Raw genomic sequence first — 23,638 nt, 5'->3', positions numbered from 1 at the left:
GGGATTGAATGCCGCCTTGCCAGTGTCACTCACATTTAGCAGCCAAGTGAAGTCTCAGCTGTGCAGTGAAAGATGCACTACAATTGATCGAGGCATCTCTGGGGAGGGAGGAATAGAACAAGTCATCGCCTCGATCCAAAATTCTGCACTGAAGAGTGAATGTAGACATGCATATGCTTTAGAACAGGATACAATGAGAATAGTGATGTCTCTCCAACACTACCACCCAAGCTACAAGTACAATTTGAGCTACCTTTTGGTATTTATGGTTTAGGCTCACATGCAAGTATTAATGATACAGGCCAAAGGGGGAAAAAAAAGCAAGATAAAGACAGGGTGCTAGAGCAGAAAATAAATGGAGATTTCAAATCAATGTCTGCTCCGATGGATTCTTGTTTTGGACTCTGCATTACAGGTTAGAGGAGGGTGACTGGTGGCTGTGGGGCAGACAACTGCAATCTTCTGTTTCTTTCCACGAATCTGCTCATGCAACTCACCCACAAAAACTAAATTTGAACAGACATTCTCAGATACTGAACTGAGGTATGTGAAAGCAGGACACTGCACAGTAGAGTACATCAAAATGATCACTTTGATAATATTTCATGACAATTTTATTTTCGTTGTCTTAATGTACATCTTTACAGGCCATATTAAAAAGGCTGCTACATAACAAGTGAATGTGATTGCAACCTGATTTCTTTGAGTATGCATGCCGTTATACACAAATGAGAGGTAGAAACACTGTATTAAAGACCTAATAGTACAAATATTTTATAAATAAAAACTGTCTTCAGAATTAATGGAATTGTTTACAGATAAATAAAATATGTTAGATCCTTTCATAAAATAAAGCAAGGGGGAAATAAAACAGTTTAGACGGCTTTCTTGAACAAGTCAAATTCATTGCCCATGGAAAATATATCGAATACAACTGTCTCTGGGACATGAAACATGATTGTTATGAATGAATTTAGTTCAATATTCAAGTATTCAAGCAGCTGAATAATAAAACAAACCAAAAAATGGTAAAGTAAAATTGCTCAAGGGTGGAAAAATTTATTTACCAACTCCGGAAGACTGCCCAGAGAATCTGGAGATGGAGACACGTTTGGTCACAAATATGACTCTAAATTTGGTGTTCTGTGCAGAAGACAAAACGGTTTTAAAAATAAAACTGTCAGCCTGGTCAGTTTGCAGAAAGGACAAAATTTGACAGGTGGGAAGAAGAAATAGATAAGAACATGGTTGCTGATTCTAAACCTAAAGAATACACTTTAGCATTGGCTTTTCTAAAACATGTATTTATTTCTATGTTGCCATAATATTCTTGGTTTTGTTGTGCTAAAGATTATTTACAGAGTCTGCTGAAGTAAGGAAAGTATTCACTTATTGTGGCTTCATCTTGACAGGAGGCTGTAAGAGACAGCAAGATCATGTAACATTTCATCAGACCCTGTGATATATTGTCTCATTAGCATATATCAATTAGACCTCGTCTCTCATTCTATACAGTATCTGAAAGAGTACCACACCCTATGCTGGCAAAGTTACATCTTCAATAAGTGAGCAACTCTGGATTACGATGATTTAAAATATCAGAGATGTTGATGTCATCTTCGATTTTCTCAGACGATCTGTGCTGCACTCCTTTCAAAGGCTGTGTATTGTCTTGTAACTGTTGTAGCAGTTCATTGAAGACCACTAGTTTGGACAAGAATCTTTCTGCTTCATTAACAGGATGTAGACACTGCTGGCTAGGACAGCATTTACTGCAACCTGAAAGTTCCTTTGAAAAGGTGTTGCTAAACTGCCACCTTGAACTGCTGTTCATGGGAGTAGGTGCACCCACAATGCTGTTAAGAAAGGAAATGCCAGGAATTTGACCCAGTGACACTGAAGGAAAGGTTCCATCGGGATCGTGAGAGGTTTGGTGTGGAATTTCTAGGTGGTGGCGCTTCCATGTCTCTGCTGCTATTATCTTCCCAGGTGGTAGAGGTCACAGGTTTGAAAGGTGCTTCTGAAGGCAAACTAGATTTACTATAACCATGAATCTCTGGAACTCAGTCAGCTTGAGAAGCTGGAAACCCCCTTTACTGATCTTGCTTTCTGTCGATCAGCTCCAGCATCAGACGCATCCACAAGATGCTCAAAGCATTTTATTGTTAGATGTGAGAATCCCCTTCAGTTGTTGGGTCTAAGTGCTGCTTCCTGTGAATAATGCAACTTATCATATTCCTAGTGCGGCCATGGATCAGTACGTCACCAATGTAACATATAACTCCGTCCAGTCCTACCAGAATGCCTGACATTGCCCTCTGAAAGATTTCTGACTCTGATCTGAAGCAGGGTAAAGGGTTGTGACAAAACCTCTCAAGGTATAATTAAGGTTCAGAGCATCTTGGATTCCTCATAAAAGGATAATTGCCAAAGAAAATGCTATTTGTATCTAGCGTCATGAAAATTAAACACTCTTCCATTTTTGTTAAGCGCTCTTCGGCAGACAACGCAGCATGAACTTCACATCTAACTGAATTTGTTCACCTGTGCAAGATCTTTGCAAATTCCAATAGATTTATTCAGCTTTGGCACTCAGACAAACTTCAAACACTAACTTGTTGGTTAAGTCACAGGTGAAAGAACCTTTCAATTCAACAGAGTCAATTTTCTTCTACAGGAATTGGTGAGTAACCTTTGAGATTTTAGACAGAAACACTGGCTATCATTCAGTACACAGAGAGAGAGCATACTGTCCTTAACTTTCCTATGCAACCCTGATAAATTTTAGGCTAACCTTCTTGACTTTCCAGTTCCTCTACTTTGCACAAGTTGATACAAGCATTCCTGCTAAGGATGAGCAACTCTGGTGCTGGATGGTTCTCCAACCACAGTACAGCAGCAGTAAAAAGCAAAACTGGTGCACCCAAGCCTAACTTATCACGCTATCATTCCTGAAGAAGGGCTTATGCCTGAAACGTCGATTCTCCTGCTCCTTGGATGCTGCCTGGTCTGCTGTGTTTTTCCAGCATCACATTTTTTCAATAACTTATCACACGTCTAGTTTCCCCTCTGTTATCAGCACTCCAGTCGCTTTTGCTCGATTCCCTGATCTTACCAAAAAAGGCATTGCCACATTAGATATCTTCTATTTCACTGATCCTGCTGTCTTTTGAGTGGTGTACAAATTTCTTGCTGTGACACTTAGTACACGTGGCCTCCTGTCTCTTTGGAGATACAATTTCCCCACCTGTGCTTTTTGCTGCTGCACCAATAACAGTTAACCCAGGGAAGTTAATGTACATGTTCCTGCCTCCAGTATATCTAGGGCCACCTCCCTGCTTTTCAACTTAACATATTCACTCAGTCATTTTGTTTGGGAAATGGCTCTCTGTCACCCCCAAATTACCTGTTTATTTTGCTGCCTCTCCTCAGTTTGCCTGCTCTGTTGAATTGCCTTTAATGTTAAGTTACTCAACCGCCAAGTGATTGGACAGTATTTCATCTAAGTTCAGAAATGCAATTCTGTCTCTCATTAATTCTTCTAATTTGCTATACTGTCAGTGCTCTTTACAATTAAAGGCATTAATAGAATTCCCTTGTTGTTGGGCAAGCTTAGCAGATTGAAGTAGGCACAGAATCTTTTCCTTACTTCCTCAACTGTTTTCTAAGTCAATCCCTTTACTGATTAGGGTATCATATACACAGCCATTATTGGATGCAGTAGTGTACTGACCTGCTCACTGCTCCGGTTTGAGAGACACCTTACAAATCTCTGGTACCAACTTAGCCATGCTTTTACTTGATTAGGACTTGTAACTTGCTGGAAAGTCTCCAGTAATGGCAGAGACTTTCCCATTCTGTTCTTTCATTTCCTGCCACCATATAAAATTCTTGGGCTCATCATGCTAAAGAACATTTACAGAGTCTGCTGAAGTAAGGAAAACAGTAACTTTATTTAAGAAGCGTTAAAGGAAGCTTCATCTTGCCACAAGACTGCATGAGAACAAGATCATGTGACATTGCATCATTTCCTGTAATGATGCATACTGTGTCTCATTAGCGTACCACACAGATGTCATCCCTTATACTACAGTTACCACCTGCTTTTATTTCATTTTAAAATTACAAAAATAAAATTTCTAATCAAATAGATTAGTGTCAGCTTAATTGCAACCCTTCACCAGACTGTGGGATGCCTATTGCCAAACCAGAATTGTTCAACTGATTACGTATGATAGAAAAATGGAACAATTGTGCTTGTTCACTTTGTTTAGGTGGATGCACACCTACATGCAAGATGTACACAGGTTTGGAAAAGAACTTCAAATTCTTTAGTTCATACGAGTGACAAAACTACCCTCTAGAAGCAAAACCTGGGATTCAAAAAGGTCCACATTGTTTTGTAATCTGGTTCCCGGAGTCCTGATAATGTGTTTTTTCCACCCCTGAAAATACCAAATGTTACATTAGTCTGCACGACAGGTTGTCAGTCTACAGGAAGAATGCGTTAACTCCATAATACTGTCTGAACAAACAGCGTTGTTAGCAATATTATCAGATCAGTTCAGTGGCACAATCACACTGAATACATGCACAAAGCCAGCCAAAAAATATTGTTTAAAAGTCAATCACTGGCAGAAAGAGAAAAAAATACTAGTTTCATTATATACAGACAGTTGCTCTATATGAACTACTCAAGTATTTAATAAGTAGAAAAAATGGAAAGGCTTGTAATTAACACGCTTTTTTTTGCAGTCTTTTTAGTTAAAGTGTCAAGCACTTTGTGCTTCTTGCTCCAAAACACATTTAAAATTTGTTTTGTTGAATGCGTTGGAGCCTAACCTATTAGGACAGTATTCTTTATTTCCTATTTCTTCAGTACAGCTTTTAAGCTGTGTCATTTTACAAGGAGTTCTGCATAACATTAAAGATGTTCAAAGAACTGTGATAGTGCAATCAGAAGTGGTTGTCTGTTGGAGCAGTCTTTGTGGTTTCAATAGCTCCTGTCTCAGGAGCTTCGAGGAAAAAAGAAGAAAATTAACAAGAAAATCCCCTCTCTCTGCCCATCCAAAGTGATGTCAGGTTTACAAGCATAGAGGTGAGCTGTAGCCATCCCCTCATGTCTTGCTGTCAACGTCCTATCCACATAAAGTGCTTTACTCCTCCTTGATGATCAGTTTTCATGGGTTGACATGTATATGATGTAGCAGAAGATGGAAGGCATTTCATGCCTTTGACTGGTTGTACAGTTATCCTGGTAAAACTTAAAACTACTGTAAATAACTGTGGCTCATTTATCACATCATTAGTGTTTAAAAATGACCGTAGAAGTTTCACTTGGAGAAAGACAACTTGCCAATTTGCCACAGCACAGTACTGTATATACACAAGTTAATCAGATGGAGCAAAATGTTTCTGAATCAGTTTCCGAGTACCCATGAGTCCTGTCACAAAAACAAACAAGCTTCAGTTTTACTCCCATGCATGTATTAATGCTCTCCAGTGATATAGGTGGCTTTTGAAGCCAAAAGTAGTAAATCTGCCTCATACTTCACCTCTGAGATAAAATGAAATGAAAGAAAATGCTACATCGTTGAGAGGGTTTTCCAGAAGTAGTAATCTATATTTATACATAAATTTCCTTTCCTTTGAAACAAGAACTCCTCTTTGGTAACTCTTCAAAACAAAAATCAAACGTTCCTCGCTACGTGGGATGGTACTGGCGGTGAAAAGTAACAGCCTCAGTATGAACAGTTTTCCACAATAGAGATGGGGGAAGTAAACATTAAAACAAAAAGGGAAAAGGCATCTCCAAGACTGAGCGTGATCCAGGAAAGGTGGTGGTCCCTGCTCTGTTGTGAGTGGTCCATTTCAGAAGGCTAGTTTTCATATAGAGCCACTGTGCCATGGCACAGTGCAGACAGTCTGCGTTCAATGCTGGTCTTGTCTGCAAAACACGCAAAAGAACATATTTACTTTTTAAAAATTAAAGTGATGGCCAGTCCCCATAAAGCTCCTAACAAAACAGAATCCACCTTAATTTTTCACAACATGCTCAATGGTGCTGTTCATTCAGCCATCGAACGGACTCACCCTAGTTGGTAGCTTGCAAGGCTCTCCATTAGCCTCCAGATAGGTCAACATGACAACCAAAAATACAAGGCAAGGAATTCTTTGTCATCAATAATGATACTAAGCTGTGACCTCCCCAAATGGTGGACTGCAACAATGGCTCAGAATGATTTCTGACAGTTGCACAAAACCCTTCCAAATGCCTTTTTTCTATTCTGTATGATGGACACAGCATAATCAATTGCTTTTTGAAGTCTGCTGCTGCAAAAACCTGTGAAAATGTATGTATCCAGTGTGGTTCCCACTTGCCTTCTGATCAATTCACTCAGGAGGGAGATAGGGAGTGGAAGGGTTGACTGGTGAAGGACATGGAGATAGCTGCATGAAGGTTAGGGAAGTGTGGATTATGAAAGGTGATGTGGCCAAACTAACGCCTTTTATCCCCCACTGCTACAATTGAAGACTCCCATCAACAACTCTTGCAACTCCCAAATTTTCGTTCTCGAGGCACTAAAATGGGATCACACCCAAAAACAGTTTGGAAAGCACTGCACTAGCCAGCCTGTGGGAAAGGAGATATCAATACCAGCTTAGCTAAGCAGAAAGCTCGCCAATTTATATGATTAAGTATTTAAACATGTGTCTTGTTATACAAGTTATATAGAAGGTCCTTCTCCTACAGATAAGAGAACACATTTACCCTCTCCAGGTCTTCATTATTCCAAGAACCAAATCAGCCCAGATGCTCAGACAAATGGGACTCAAATGACAAATTGTAATAAAATGTTGAGTTGGCAGATTTCATCATTAAATGGTAATTCAAATATTCACCATTCTGCAAGGCAACTGTTCATATCGTAACACAACTGAAGTGAACTGCCTGAACTCCATACTGTATATTTTCAATTTCTTCCTTGCAAAACATTTTGGGGAGTTGGCAGAAAGCATGGTGCAGTTATGAAAGTGGAAGCCAGAATTGAAGTATTAACTGGAATGAAGCACTGGGGAGAATGCAGAGGGAGGGTCTGCACGAGGCATTGGAAGGGTCTGCAAATACAATGATCATTTGAATTTGCCACAACGGAGAACAATTTTACCCTTGCACCATTCCACAAAAATAAGAGCTCTGAGGCTAAACAATCCTAATATATAGTCACCTTGGCAGAGATCAGCTAACTCAGCATGCAGATCAAATCTGGGATCTTCCCAACTTTCAAGGTTTGCTTGTTCTTTACCTAACCTTGCTTAGCCATTACAGAGGACCGAGATCAGCTTTCTAAAATCTTGCATTTGAACAAAACACAGTATGGAACACAGGTGGCTAGGTCCAACATTCTGGGTGTGTCCAAAATTGTTGTGATCTTTTGAATCCTTACATTTGTGGATGTTGTCAATATCAGCAGGATCTTGCAGAGTCTTTGTCAAGCCTTCCAATAATAATGCTGCTTTGTGGTACCGGTATGTGATGTCCTCTGTTTGCTGGAACATTTCATCGAGTGCAGCTGATTGCACCTAGAATTATAACAAAGATATTATCACAAATTCAGAAAGTTCAATTCACCAAACAATGAGGAACTACACTCATATCACCTAGAAACAGCAAAAAGGGGAACACTTTCTCTTATGTTAAATGCTACTGCTAACGTCACACTTCTTTGAAACTACATAAAAATGTTGGATACCTAATATATAATTACTAATCTGAAAATGACTTGCTCTCCTTTGAGATGACCTTGAACCAATTGGATTGAAATCAAATGCTGGAGATCACATCCATGGATGCTGCCTGACGCGCGGTCATCTCCAGCATTTGTAATTTTCAGAATAGATTCCAGCATCTGCAGTAATTTGCTCCTACACTGAACCAGTTGGAGCAACATAGCAGATAAATAAAGAGTGAATTCAGGCATCTGTCAATGGGGTAGTAGGCAAACAAGAAACAGCTCCTCGTCTAACTCCCTCCTGTTCTGACATGGGAACTTGCTTTCAGTCCTCTCCTTCATCCCCTGCCATCCAGGATCATCAGCATATTGCATGGCCAGTATCTGGCTCAGGGTTACCTTACAGTCTGGGACTTCTGGGTTAGACCTCCCCTTACGCAAGCAGTGCAACAATCTATCCAGCCAGTCAAAATCTGACTAGTTTAGGACATGCCAGAGAATTAATTCCACACTGAGTCAATACCAAGTAGATGGCAATGTGCACCCCTGGGTCACTTCACCAGTTTCCAAACAAAAATCCAGCTAATTCTTCGGAATAAAATATGAGTTCAATGAAAGACTGACATTTGAAGTTACCTTTTATTATTTCCTTTCTAACTTCACTGGGTGAAACGGACAGATTATAGACTCTGCCACAATATCCACCTTGTATGCTATTACTCAATACAAAATATACATCACTGGGGAATTCACACAATGGAAGCTACCCAGTGTTGTAAAATCTATATCGAAAATCCTGCACCTGCATGCATGTAAAGTAGGCATCACCAATATTTGATTCCCATCCCTAATTGCCCCTATGGCAGCAATGGTGAGTTGGTTTGAGCCTTTTTAGTCCTTGTGATCTCAGGACACCCACAGTGCTGTTAGGGAGAGTGTTCCTGGGACAGTGAAAGAACAGCAATACACTCCCAAGTCAGGACGACGGGGACTTTGGAGGTGAGTTTGTTATCTGCTACCTGCCCAAGTGAAGGATATTTCCTGTTATCAAATTCTCCCGTAAATTCCTATGACAACATTTATAATGCAACTGATCTTGCTGCAAATAACCATTTGGAGGTAGTGAGAACTGCAGATGCTGGAGAGTCGAGGTGGATAAAGAGTGGAGTTGGAAAAGTCACAGCAGGACAAGCAGCATCAGAGGAGAAGGGGAGTTGACGTTTCAGGTCGGAACCTTTCACCAGGACTGGATGAAACATCTCCTCTGATGCTGATTGTCCTACTATGCTTTTTCCAGCTCCACTCTTTATCCACTTGCAATTAGCCAAATATTACCATATTGGTTTTAAGCTGTCCAACATCAAAGAAGAAATCTTATGCTCCAGTCCTCCTACATCCTAAACTGCTGAAAGCATTTTCATTTAATTATAAAACACCAAAATATAAAAAAAATTAATAAAGACAGATGCGCAACTTTAAAAACAGGGCCCTCAATTCACAGCCTTTTAACCCTGCTTCAGCTGAACACCACTGTTGGCTTGACTCACCGTTTATAATCCATCAAAACCTCAGATGGTTATTAAAATAAACCAATCTTGCTATGTTTTGCTGTTCACCTTTACCACATCACTACAAAAACCAAATTAGGCTATCCTCTGTCAAAATACCCCTCAAAAATCAAGAGATAATAGTTACCATTTCCACCGCATAGCTGTAGATGAGCTTCTCTGCAGTAACACTGTTGATTTCATCCACAAATCTCTGCTTATCAGAGAAGAAACGATTCAGTTTCTCGGTAAACTTTTTGCAAAAGGAGATGCAGCACTTGTATCGATCATTCATATTTTTAACAACTGCAAAACAGAAGTCAGGAGGATTACTGTAACATAGGATTACTCTGGTGTTCCGTTACAATTCATGACAGTTTACCACATGGCATTAAATGTCTTGTTTAGTATTTTCTTAGTCTCTCATTGGAAGTGGTTGTCACTCTCAAGGCAAGTACTCATTGCCCATCCCCAACTGCTCTTAAGGTGATGGCAAACTAATTTCTTGAACTGCTTCAGTGCATGCGATATGGGTACACCTACATGAGGGAGGCTGTTCTAGGGTTTTCAGCTAGAAGCAGTGAAGGAACAATGTTCCAATTTAGGATGGTGTTTACTTTTGAGGAAAGCTTGCAGTTAGTGGTGCTGCCATGTGCTAACTGCCCTTGTCCTTCTAGATGCAGAGATTAGAGGTTTGGAAGATATGTTGAAATGAAGTTGGACAGTCGATGCAGTGAATCTCTCGACTGGCATACTGCTGCCAGTAGTGAATGGAGTGAATGCTTAGGTTACTGGATGGAGAATTGAAGAAGTGGCTGCTTTGTCCTAGATGCTATGAAGGTGGAGTGTTGTTGCGGCTGCACTCAACCATGCAAGTGAAGAATATTCCATCACATTCCCAACTCGTAAATTGTTAATAATTGTAGCTGATAGAGACACTTGCTCAATGTTATAGTAGCGTAGAATGACAACATTATTAACATATACACAAATATCTGCAAAATTCATAAGTGATGTACAGTTCCAGCTATAAACTTTTCAGCTGATAATGCACAAGATATGACTTTGTGCAAAAACTGGCAATATATTTTGCTTTTTTTTTTTGCAGAAAGGCATGTATTGGAAATTAACAATTTTTCTGCATTAAATCAAAATGCAAATGCTGCAAGGTCAGATGAAATATGGGGGAAATGAATGCTTGTACTGTGGCACAAATTCTGAAAGCCACAAATAGCACGTACATAACTAGGTTATTTAACTTGCATGATATATTCATCCTTCAGTGATGTTGTCATAAGATGATACAGCATCAAGACAGAAAATAAATTAGAACGGCTTCTTACTCCTCTCATCCAACACATCAGAGAGCTAGAATTTGTAAATATATCCACTCTGAAAATGCACAGTCACTTAATATTATAATTCTATCTTATTTTAACTTGCAGATTGGCCCACAAATTTTCTCTGCCCCCCCCCCCCCCACCACAATAACATGACAGGTCCAGCACTTTTGCAGTCATGCCTTTATGAAAATGCAGATTTCAATACCTTGCTTAACTGCTGTAGATGGGTTCAGCTTGCCTGACTTAACCTGGTCTTTTGCAAGATGCAAAGAAGATGCCAACAGCTGAGCTCCTTTCATGTATAGTACAAGTTGCTCCACTTGTCTGTAAATAAAACATACAAATAAGTTTTCCATCGAACAGAACATTCCAGTAAGCTGAAACGTCTGCATGCTTCATTGTCAGGAAGAAGCGGAGCTGTGCAAAGACAGCCTATGCAGAGAGAAGCAAGCCTCCTTTACATTATCACTCCCTGGAAAGGATAAACTTTGGTTTGACCACAAATGAGAAATAATGTGCCTCGTGAGGCTCAACCAAAATTTCCATACTAGCAAGAAAGACAACTAGAAGGATCGGTGAACAGAGACAATCCTTTACCACCCAGAAATTAAATAAGGACTGGCAAATTCCCAGGAGTATCTGGGTGGCTGCTCTCCCTTTGGCAAGGAAGCATGTACATTTTGGGAATGTCATTTTAGGTTTCAATCACCATTTGGACAGAGAAAGTTTTGTTCCAATTCGCTCGTATCTACAGATCACTACTGGACAAAAGTCACAACTTCCTTCAACAACAAACACACATTGCTGAAACAAAAATCCAGCACGTCGTCTCACAGCATTTATGGAGCGGAAGCAGAGTTAACGTTTTGGGTTCAATTACTCTTCAGGACTGTTTATGGATTTCTGTTTTTATTTCCAATTTCCAGCATCTGTAGTTCTTTGGCTTTTTTTCCCCCTTCATAAATGCTGTTCTATGAACCATTGTGCAATAAATACCAAGAGGAATTACCAGGATTTTCATTTGTCACTCAACTGCATCAAAATGGAACAAACTTCACAATATACAATATAGAAGCAGAGCTGCAATTATGATCAAGAATTTAAGAGAAACTTGGCGCTCTACTGCTGTCAGAAGGAACAAAATCATGCAAAGGGCTCAGTAATATTAAGTGTCTTTATACATTGCTCGTGAAGCACTTGTGACATGGAACTGTGTTTTTTGTGAATTTTAAAAAATTAGAGCAGCCAATTTCAATTGCCAAAACGTCTAGATTTTCAATCGCCCAATTTCCACACAGATTTACTGATCTGCAATGTTCTCTCCCACAACAGCCCCAAAAGCCCACTCCAAAGGGTAATTAATATAAATACCAACCCCCACTCCTTGCTGAGACGACTAATCTGATCAACCACAACACTCTCCTGGATTTGGTAGAGGGAGGCAGCAGAGGTGCCTAGGTCCACACTGCCTCCTTTCACCACTGCAATATCCATAATGCATTCTGCAAACGTCAACATTGTGTTCAGGTGTCGCAAGGTATCTGTATGTTCTCTCTGCAATCAAAGAAAGAAAATTATTTTTGTTGCTGGTTTTTTTTGAAAACAAGCTCCCAAGTCATACTGTAATAATTGAACCAACATTACATGACCATAATTTAAGAGCCAAAAGCTGTTAATTCATTCTCATCCTTTCTGAAATCTCTGTCTGAAAGCAGACCCTTCATGACTATTCACGAAAGTGCTGTGTATATTTTTTTTTTTTAAGAACAACAGGTCAGGTGAGGAAGCAGGTCCAACCCTACTTCAGCCAGAATGAGGATTGAAACCTGTGCTGGTGTTAATCTGATCCACACACTGGTCATCTAGCCACTGAGCTAACCAGCAACTCTCAACATGACTATATCAAGGATGATCAAATTGAATTTTACGACCAAGGAGAACGTTTTTAGAAGGAGTGACAAGGGAGATGTTAAAAATGATGGTTTCTTGGATGGTCAGTTAAAAACAAGGAGTCAGCTATTTAGGAGAGAAATAAAGAGAAATTTCTTACTCAGACAGCTGTGATTTTTTTTCGGAATCCTTACCAGAGAGAGCTGTGGATGCTCAAAAGTTTTGAGCACATTCAAGACTAATGTCAGTAGTTTTGGTGGGAGAAGGAAGGTGGGGAGGGAAAGAAATCACAGGATATGAGAATAGGGCATTAAGGTGGAACTGAAGTTTCAGATCAACAATGATCACATCAAATGGGGGAGCGGGTTGAGAGTCCAGCTACTACATCTACTTCTTTTGCTCTTAAGCTGGTTTCTCTTTAATTGATTGGAGCCATTTAATATCAAAAAGACCCATCGATAAAGCAAATACCTTGGAGTGGAGGAAGTGGAGATAGGAGCTGTGCCAAGGAAACAGCCAGAATAGGAAAGTGCAAAGATTTTACTGGGACAAAACCAAAGGTGGAGGTGAATGTGAAAGTAAGTGGATCAGCAGAGAGGGAAACGTCATGAAAGAACTGAGGAAATGGGATTTGAAAGCGCTATTATGACATGGGAAAACCATTTTAACGAGTAGGTACTGCCTAGAAGAAAGTGGTTGTGGAAATAAAATGCATCTTATACAGATGTAAATTAGACAGAGAGCAGAGATAGCCGTGTTTGCAACTGAGATTTCAGGAGTAGAGAGGCGATCTAGGTTGACAAGATTTGGGAGTCATTTGGAAATATCAGTCAGTGAACACACATGGAGGGAGCGATGAAGGGAACATGGAATTGCATTGAACTCAGAGAACAGAGGGCAAGGTGAGTTGTCATTCATGTTAAGATTACTAAGCTTGAGAACTTTGTTGGCACAGTGGCTGAAGGAGGATAGTGACGAGGATTTTAAAGGGAAGTCATGAAGCATAGAATTGGGTCAGGTATATAACAGTTGGAGGAGGTGTCGGATGGATAAGAGGAGAAAAGCGGAGGACAAATTTGGTCATAAAAACCAAATGGCTATCATAGTAGTTTAGGTGTAACAAGCAGAAGATATTGCCAAAGGAGTCAATTTAAAAAAAATTTGCAAAATACCCAAAATGAGGTGTGCTCTACATTTAAATCTTGATAAAAATGTTGACAGTAAGGTTACCATAGTAATTCAACTCAGAAACTGCCAGGTTTTTAACAAAACCTGAAAGAAAATAATTCTATTTCATGACGTCTTCACAAGCTAAGACCAAATGTCATTGGCAACCAAATTGAAGAGAATTACAGAGTGCTACATTAAGGGAAAGTTGCACCCATAAAAAAAGCTGTTCTCTTGTTTACATTTCAACTACTCTCTCTTGACCGCACAGAAGCTAATGATGCAATAGCAGCTGATGTGTGTCAAATGGTACATTCATAAACTGTCACATGATGAGCAGGCTTAAACTAAGTTCAGCAGGGGACTTGAGAACAGATTTTGTTGTTTCTAGTAAACAAATTGCTCAAATCTCTCATGCATTTAGTTGTATAACACATCAAGTATTACCTGTTTTACTAAAAACTATTACACAACAGAAAAATCTTCCACTGCATTTAAAAGCCTGCTCACCATCAGCTGCTGCTAAGGAAATTTAAAAATCACAAGACAATCCAGAAAGCAACAGATGCACTGTCTTCTTCCTTCCAGTCTCAAGTAACATGCACTCTTTCAAAGTATACAGCTATAAATATAACTTGGGCCATTTCCTGTTGTGGTGCAAAGGAAATCAACTAGAAAAAGAGGTTTGCTAACTGTTGTGGCTCCCCCCATGACACCAATGAAACCAGAGGCCTAAAAGCCCAATTTCCCTCTAACAGCTGCAAATCACAACAAATGGGAATTTGTGAACGATGTCACATGAATTGAAATTCACTTGGCAAACATCTGTTCTCAATTTCAGGAGCCCAGTGATGACACACCCTCGTTCTGCAACACTTCACAACAGCAGTTCACTTATCCCTCATTGCTTCATGCAGCACAGTTATTGAGAGCATTCCCAGCCAGGTATGGCACAACGTAAACGGGATGTCACTAGATTTGGGGGTATTTCAATGCAAAGCAGCTGAGCCTCTGGAGGGGGTATCTTCTCCTGGAAGCAGAGACAGGAATCTTAACCGATCTCCACGGGGGCTCACGTAATGCGCAGGCCAGCTACAACAGTTTTTACACACTCTAGCTCTGTATGTACCATTGCCAAACATTTAACAGGCACAAGAATCCTGTTGTGGAATTCACATCTCCCCAGTGTCATAGTCCGTAGAAGAAGGAATCATGAGTAATACTGCAGAATTGTTTTGAGAAGCAGTTCTATATTTAGAGATAGGCCAGAGAACGAAGTACACATCAGACTTTGTGACTTTTAAATAAGAGTAAAACATATAGAATATTCCAAAATTTTCAATTTTTTTTTAATGGATATTGAGGTTTTGCTGACCTAAATAAAAATAAATTTTCCTTCGTGAACACATACCTTTCCTGTACCCTGGGTCTTTAGAAGGGTGTCCACGGATGGTAGGAAACTAGACTTGAATTCCAGAGATGCAAGCTTGATAATGTACTAAATTTCAGGATCAGAGATTAACTCATACAGATTTGCCCCTCAAGAGATTAAATAGATGCGACAGTGTGTACATAGTCAGGCATTTGGTCGGTGCAATGTCTGTTGAGTGATTGGAATTGATGGCCAGATTCCTGGTCTACGCTTGCTTACATATTAAAATTCAATATCGAGTTTTACTAAAAAGATCAGTTAAATACTTCAGGAATCTCAAAAACAGTCCTTTCTTCAGTTTTCATTTTCTTAAGACTTACAATTTGCTTGAAGAGAATCTCATTGCACTTCGCAACATTTAATTGAACATTTAACTTGATTTGGATCCAGATATTGGGCCGCAACCAAAAAATAAACTGATATTTAATATGAATCAATCTACATGCTGAAGGGATAAAAGGTGTGAACTCACAGGTTGATGACCCATTCACTTGAAGAAAGAAGTGAAAGATTTATTTTACTTTGCACTAGTTACAAGAGCTCACCTCCATTAAGGTCTCTTCTGGCAATTCTGGAGCTTCGAATGTGATAAACCCTTCTAAGCTAGGAGGCGAGGTACCAAACGTCATGTACTTCAAACTGGAAGGACCTTCAGCTCCAGGAGGTGAGGTACCCATGTAAGCACCTGGTGGAGAGCCCATGCAAATTCTTCCGCTGTTGGAGCAGAGAGATCCAAGTGGACTGTTTGAGCCAACTGCAAAGGAAATGGCAAAGATTAAACAGAAGGAAACCACTGTCCTCACTGTATAATACATTACTCATGGCTATGAAATAGCAGGAATTATGTAACTTCCAAAGCAGGAGAAATTTAAGTCCGCAGCTTTGTGAGAAGCATTAAAAGGAGCTTATTCCTTCACAATATCGCTGTATCAAAATATATGATGAGTGAGGATAATCTTCAAGTGGCATTGCCACTATGATACTGTAATGATTTTGTAGTTATCATGAAATAAAAACTGATCAACCAGTTTGGATAAAGTCTTCTTTGAAGTTAACACTCCTTCCCCAGGTAACCTGCGACTCAGAGTCAAAGATTACAAGCTGACTAACGTCACGTATAATCTTAATTTGTCAGCAGTCAAGTCTTACCTGACATTGTTCTTGTTCTGGTGACCATGTGACTGCTATGGGGAGGGGTGACACTACTTGGTGGTGAACCTACAGTGAACACCACAGTCCTTGGGCTCACTCCTATCACCATGGCAGGGGAACCCATTGTCAAACCAGAAGCACCTGCTGGAGCTGGGCAGAGAAAATAAAATCATGCAAACAGGAAGAAATAGTGCAAAAGGCGCAGACTGCAAAAGCCACCTCAAAAGGACAGACAAAAAAAAAACCCTCTCAGAATTCGTAAACACTTAGTGCACTATTTCAATTCTGTACTAAATTAAAATGCATGAACTGACTGGTTTCAAGCAGTACTTTGTACCAAGGTTGTATGTTATATAACTGGAGGAGGCAAGCGCACTATAAATGTTTCCTGCCAAAATGAGTTTTTAATACCAGCTGTGCCAGCAAGAACAAACGAACTTAGGGCAAAACATCTCTGGAGGAGGAAAAGAATTAAGATCAATTAAGCTGCTGCAGCACATCTCAATCATAGTAATTGGCTTCAGTATGTTCATTCTTTGCGATTACAGTTATACTGTAATCTCTCAGTGCTAAAACAAGAGATTAGAATACAAATGGAGGTGAAATATGGTCATTCAGAGACTTGACATGTGCTATACATGTTTAACCAATCTGATTTGCTTCACAAAATCCTGCAAATTTCTCCTCCATCTCTTACAGAGAGAGTTAACTATGTAGTCATGGGTCCTGGGGTACACTGCTGCTCTCCAATATCCTGTTTATTTGGTCATTCTTAAATTTATTCTGGAGATTGGGCAGTGATTGTCCAGAGGCTATTTAACTGTGGATGTGAAACTGCAACTGAGATTAAAGTTGTTCTCACCCAGCATTGTTGTGCGAGTAGTAACACCCCACTCTCCTGATCGCCCCACAAACATTGAATGGTTATTCATCTATTGTTTTTGGAAAACTTACAGCAGGAAAATGAAGAGGAAGATAAATCCAAGGTCTGAACAAGTAGCTCCAGGCTGGTATCAGTGGAAATATGTAAAAGATTATCAGACTGCCCTTCTCATGGAGGGCAGATTACAGAAATGAAAAGACTTAAAAGGTGGAAACAAACAGTCAAGAGCTTGTACAGGTCTTACCTAGTTTTCAGTAGACACATGATAATTGAATAGATCGTAGGTACTAAATATAAAACTGAAGTAACAAGCATGAGGACATATTGTAAAGGTTTCCTTGTATCAGCATCACATGCAACCGATAATGTTGTTTACCTGTGTCCATTGGACGTTCCGTATTGAGGCTGTCTGTGCTGCCTTGATATGTCTGTCCTCCAAATGTGGTCTTTATTACCTGATCTGACAATCTTCCTGTACTTACAGATCTATAAAAAATTTAAAATACTTATTTTATTGCCCCAAAAGGACTTTGTTTTAAAACTAAGCCAAATTTGGTGATTAAAGTTACTACTGTAAACTATTGTACATATCAAAATATTGCACTTTCCATAAAATACACAAAAAACAAAATTTTTCATTTCCATGGCATCTTTCACACCTGCAGGCTGTCCCATAGCACAAAACGTAAAGTAGGAAACATCAGTTTGAAAGCCAATTTGCACACAGCAATGTCCCACAAACCAATACGACCAAATTAACACTTGCCAAAACTTTTGCAAAGCATAAATATTGCCCAGAACTTCTCCTTTGAACAGTACTGTGGAAGCATCTGTTTACCCACAGTCTTTGTTTAATATCTCATTCAAAAGTCAGCATCTCCAACCACATAGCATTCTCTCAATCTTCCAACTAGAAACCCAGACATCCAACTTCGAATTGTAAGTATCAACTCCAAGTCAAGACTGTCACCATGATAATTAAAGGGAAGCATACAACAATGCCACATGGTAGTTATATCGCATTAAGCCCCCTCAATTCAGACACAGGATAAAGCCTACTCTGATCTGCGCTAACAAGTGAGAGTCGCTGCAATCAGCTCAACCATACTTTGGAACCATACTCTTGTTTCTGCCTAACTCTCGTTGTTGATACAACCAATCCAAGTTAAGTATTAACATGGATCACAGAGACAGAGAACAAAACAACTGGTACCTGCCAAAAGTAGTTTTGTTCTCCTCAGAAGCTGTACACTTAGCACTTCCGTGTGGATAATGGTAGGTGCAGAATTCCCTAGCCTCCAACACGGCTTTCGACTGCATTGGTGGACTCTCAGTTAATCCCTGCTGTGCAGCCAAGGCAAGCAAATTGGAAGATGCTTGAGTTTTAGGCAGCTTGAGAGGAGCAGTGGTCTATTGTAGCACAAACATAGAAAACTTAAATTCATCTGAAGAGCAATTAACAATTACCCTACCCTCCAAAATTAAGATGTGTAATATTTTCAATTCTATGGAAGCGACTAATATTGGCATCACATATTTAAATACCTTTGTTGGTGATCCAATGATGGTGGGTAGTGGGGTTTTATGCAGCCAATCTAAACTCCGTGGAGACGTTCCCATGTGCTTTGTTGGGGAAGTACCAAGGCTAACTGGTCTGCTAGGCTGTGGAGAGTGGCTACATCCATACCCTGCTGAAGGACAGACTGGGTCCGAGTGCTGCTTACGTAGTTTCTGTTTGCTCTGGTAGATGTCAGTAAGAGTTGGAGCACTCTGGAGTCTGGCACCCAATAAGTGAGACTGAGGAGAAGGTGAGCCTGCAAAAAGTAGTATTTTGACTTCAGTCTCAGAAAGATGAGGGAAAGAAATATCAGCATTAACCTCAATCGATATGCCATTTATTAAAGGTAACAACGTGTTTTGCAAATTACATATCTTCCTTCATTTTACTGTGTACACTTTACTGTGTACATTTTACTGTGAAAGCATTCACCTTGCTGCAAAAATCAAAATTGTCAATAAATATCAGTAAAAACAGTGATTTGTTCACTATCAAAACTATATCCTGCAAGTTTGCTAAACTACTTTATATGGCAAAAAAAGATCAAAAATGTTCAAAGCAAATGACCCAAACAAAATAGATTATAATTATAAGATAGAAAGAGAATACTTAGTACGAACTAAGATAAAAGTGGTGTGATGGAGCATGGCAATTTATTGGCTGCCACTTGGAGAGAGCCATATAAATAAATATTATACAATCCTAAATAAAAGCTTGAGAATTCTCCTTGTATCCTATTCCTTCTATCAGCAACATCAGCTCACACAATAGTCACTACACTTTTTCATTTAGTCCATTAAAAAAAATTAGAAATTCTTTGATGTGAAAAATGCCACGGAAAGAGAGGTTTGAAGGGGATTACTCTGAAATTTTGCCCCATCTTCAAGATTCAATAGTACGTCTCCATTTCATCTTAAACTAATTTTAAACTGGATAGCAGTAACCACAATAATTTAGAAAACAATATCATAAACATCATCTTAAAATCCTAACAAGCCATCATGCACCTCAATCCTTGATGAAATATTTTCACAGAATGCCTATTTCCTCACGAAAGCTTCATAAAAGTGATGACTGCAGAGTTTAACAGTCACACTGGTTTTAATTTTAAAAAGGAGAATGCACTGGAAATTAAATTTCTTAGTTTTAAGCATGAATTATTCTAACTAGATTTAAATTTGAAGATATTGCAAATGAGAATAAAATGGCTGAAGTTACAACTTGAGTGATACTAATGCCATTAAATGACTGACTTCATATTCTGGGTGCAGGATATCTGACACTGTGTAACAACTTACATCTTCTGTCTGTCCATGAGAAAAGCTGCAGCATTCCACCCATCTCACCATGGGGAGACAGTGAGTACTGAGCCTTTTAACTTGAAATCGTCACTTTAATGCTTGTTCTGCACTGTCAAATTCTTCAAGGGTACACATTTGGCATGCTTGCTTTCATCGGTCAGAGTATTGAGCACAGGAGTAGAGATGTCATGTTAGCTGTACAAGACATTGGTAAAGCCAAATTTGGAGTATTGTGTATCGTTCTGGTCACCCTGCTATAGGATGGATGTTATTAAACTAGAAAGAGGGTACAGAAAAATATTACAAGGATGCTATTGAGACTGGAGGCTGGAACATTTTTTTTTCCACTGGAGCATAGCTTGTTGAAGGGTGACCTTATGGAGGTTTATAATATCATGAGGGGCAAAAGTAAGGTGAATAGCCAAGGTCTATTCACCAGGGCAGAGGAGTCCAAAACTGGAGGGCATAGGTTTTAGGTGAGAGGGGAAAGATTTAAAAGGACCGAGGGGCAGCTTTTTCACACAGAGGGTGATGTGTGTATGGAACAAGTTGCCAGAAGAAGCGGTAGAGGCAGGTACAATTACAACAATTAAAAGGCATCTGGACAGGTAGATGGATAGGAAAGGTTTGGAGGGATATGGGCCCAATGTCAGCAAATATGACTCGCCCAGTTTAGAAAACTTGGTCTGCATGGACGATTGGGCTGAAGGGTCTGTTTCTGTGTTGTATGATTCCACAAATTGTCAGGCAAAATTTTACATTGAGATAGCACATCAATATGGATCAGGAGATATTAGGAGACAGGGAGGGGGGAGGAGGAGGAGGGATCAGTAGGGAAGTGAAGCAACTGAGGAAGTCCTGAGCATTGGGCCTCAACAGAAGAAAGCAAAATGTGTAATTGATAGCACATCTTTGCCTTAAAGTTCTTTTTTAAAATTCCATCATCTGCCTTTAAACAAGCAGATTTATTACACTTTTGTCACAGTTATAAGTTACGCCCAGATAAGTTTGACATGCCTCACTGAACCATTCAGGGATTCGCATCCAACCTGTAAAGACCCAACCAGTGCCTTATAAAATTCAAAATTTCCCGTTTTCATCTTTCTTCACTTTCTGCATAGTTTGAATATCATTCCTAGACTCATACAATTGAAAACAAGTAGTCAGCAAATAGAAGGATGATAACAGGCTTCAACAGCCAATGTGAGACTTTGAGCCCTATTTCCTATAACACTCACCTGATGGTGTTCTGGATCTTGACTCATGTCCCTGAGGCAAACCACAACAGCAATGACTAAGCTGTTCAGGGATAGTTCCAACTGGCAAAACATACAACAATTAGCAATTTGTATCCAGATCATTTCGAATACAATTCATTTAGCGTTACTGCAGCTCCACCAACTCTCAAATTTCTAAAAACAATCAAAATAGAGCTCTTAAGACGTATTCAGAGAATGTGGATCTGTGACAGTCTTTCTTGACTGGCTTGTTAAAAAGATAATAAAAAGCGATGGACCCTTTAAATTAACACATGACAAATCTTCACAGTGAGGGAAACAGCAAAATAACAACAGGAAAAGGAATTTTGTTTAAAAGTGAAAGGATGGAACTTAATGGATTAGCTTTGCTTTAAATGGTAATGGAGAGATTATGGAATTTCTCAATATCGGCAAGTTTCAATCTTAAGGTATTGAAAGAAATGTAATAAACATGTCAGTTTAATACATGCAGGGATGGAATCGATTAAACACCGATTACTTGATCAAATATTAATTGATCAAAGAGAAACAGCACAGACTTGTGAAGGATATATCATTATCAAGAAATCGAGAAATAACTTCTTCACACAACACATGGTGCAAATCTGAAATTTACCATCCAAAAGGCAGTTAAAACTGGGTCAAATGAAATTGGAATTTCAGCACTAAGATCAACAGATTTGTATTTTAGGTAACTTGACTGGTTATAGATCATGGTATATATAAAAGGGGCAGTAGTTATGTGGATTCAAAGCTGCCTGAGTGGCAGGAAAGAGTAATGGCCAATGGATATTTTTCAGGCTGGAGTATAGTTTGAATTGGAGTTTCCCAGCCATAAGATTGGGACCTTTGCTTGTCGTGATATATATTGATGATCTGGGATCTTTTGGTATACAGGGACAATTTCAAAGTTTGCATTTGCACAAAATTTGGAAGCATTATAAACTGAGTGGAGAGAAGCATGGAATTCCAAAAGGGCATTGACAAGTTAGAAGAGTTAGCAGATAGGTGAGATTCAATGCAGACAAGTGTGAGGTGATGCACTTTGGTTGGAAGAACAGTGAAAGACAATATAATAAAAAAGGAAGTACAATTCTAAAGCGGACGGCAGCAGTGAGGGGACCTGGACATACATGTGCACAGATCATTAAAGGTGGCGGGACAGGTAGAACGAGCAGTTAATAAAGCATACTCTCAGCTTTATTAATAAGGGGCAGAGTTTTATCAACAGTCACGGGCGTTACATTATAGGAAAAGTGTTAGGTATGCTCGGTGTGGTGCTATTGGCGGGTAAAAGCTGTATTTCATGTGGTTGATGCTGAAATTATAAAAGCAACTGCAAAAACTAACAGTACCCCAAAGTCACCATTTACACACCCAGAGGTGAAGGCGAGTAAGGCCGAGAGGATCCAGTGGAGAGCCTGCGGCCTGGATTTTGGGGTGCATCTGCAGCAGCTGGTGACCCAGATGTTGGTTTCACAAAACCTACTGGGCTTGTGTTCGATCTCTTCACCATTCCAGATCTGAAAGTTCATAAAGGAAACCATAAACACAGAAAAACTTGTATTTATACGGTACCTGTCATCAAACAAAGGACTTCAGAGAAATGTTATAAAACAAAATTAAACACTGAGCTACATCAGGATTTTCAAAAACATTATTCATGGCAGATGGGCATCGCTGGCAAGGCCAGTGTTTATTGTTCATCCCGGATTGTTTTCAGGGTAGTCATCAGTCAACCACATTGCTGGAAGTCTGAAATTACATAGAGGCCAGACCAGGCAAGGATGGTAGGTTTTCTTCCCTAAAAGGACATTAGTGAATCAGATGGGTTTTTACAACAATTAAGTCACTGTTAGATTTGCTTTATTTTTTAAACTCCATTTTTAAAAAAATGTAGTTCAAATTTTGCTATCTGCAGAGGGGTGCAATCCCATATTGTCAGTCTGTGTCTGGATTAATCATCCACAACACCATCACCTTTCCAACTAATCACTCATCAAAGTCTTTGTAGAAATAACTTTTAAGTAGAAAGAGAAGTAGAAAGGTTTCGGAAAAGCTTAGGATGTAGACAGCTGAAAATCAGCTGAGAGGTTAGAATTGGAGAAAGCAAAGAGATATCAAAGGGTTGGAGAATATTGGAGACCCATAAATGGCAAGATTACACAGGGATTTGATAATCAACAAGTGTGGTGCTGGAAAAGCACAGCCGGTTAGGCAGCATCCGAGGAGCAGGAGAGTCGACATTTTGAGCATTAGCTAATCAGGAATGGGGGGGTGGTGAGGGGTGTGTGTGTGTGTGTGTGCTCACACCTGTGAGGACGGTAGCTATGAAAGCAGTAGGTAGGTAAGGTGGGGGTGTGATGGTGATGG

At 39.6% G+C, this 23,638-nt stretch overlaps 1 protein-coding gene across 8 annotated transcripts in view; it reads right to left on the bottom strand.

Annotated features, from left to right (window-relative positions):
• Nucleotides 1-587: 587 nt before the first annotated feature.
• ulk2 (unc-51 like autophagy activating kinase 2) overlaps nt 588-23,638 on the bottom strand; it is a 117,538-nt gene continuing 94,487 nt past the window's right edge. For 7 of the 8 annotated variants that reach the window (XM_087977231.1, XM_087977235.1, XM_087977234.1 and 4 more), the window contains 12 exons: nt 22,643-22,788; nt 21,245-21,325; nt 18,693-18,961; nt 18,361-18,557; nt 17,524-17,633; nt 16,262-16,414; nt 15,658-15,866; nt 11,999-12,177; nt 10,829-10,947; nt 9,429-9,586; nt 7,449-7,584; nt 588-5,947 (listed from right to left, as the gene is read on the bottom strand). In XM_087977231.1, coding sequence (XP_087833357.1) covers nt 5,880-5,947; nt 7,449-7,584; nt 9,429-9,586; nt 10,829-10,947; nt 11,999-12,177; nt 15,658-15,866; nt 16,262-16,414; nt 17,524-17,633; nt 18,361-18,557; nt 18,693-18,961; nt 21,245-21,325; nt 22,643-22,788 — 1,825 coding nt within the window. In that variant the 3' untranslated portion in view covers nt 588-5,879. The remainder of the gene's footprint in view (nt 5,948-7,448; nt 7,585-9,428; nt 9,587-10,828; nt 10,948-11,998; nt 12,178-15,657; nt 15,867-16,261; nt 16,415-17,523; nt 17,634-18,360; nt 18,558-18,692; nt 18,962-21,244; nt 21,326-22,642; nt 22,789-23,638) is intronic. The other variant, XM_087977236.1, reaches the window with a different exon arrangement.

This window comes from Chiloscyllium plagiosum, unplaced genomic scaffold (assembly GCF_037043375.1).
Source record: "Chiloscyllium plagiosum isolate Xiang-an unplaced genomic scaffold, Cpla_swu_hap1 HiC_scaffold_31, whole genome shotgun sequence".
Classification (NCBI taxonomy): domain Eukaryota; kingdom Metazoa; phylum Chordata; class Chondrichthyes; order Orectolobiformes; family Hemiscylliidae; genus Chiloscyllium; species Chiloscyllium plagiosum.
The sequence above is the reverse complement of the archived record's forward strand: the minus strand, read 5'-3'. Positions and strand labels throughout refer to the sequence as shown.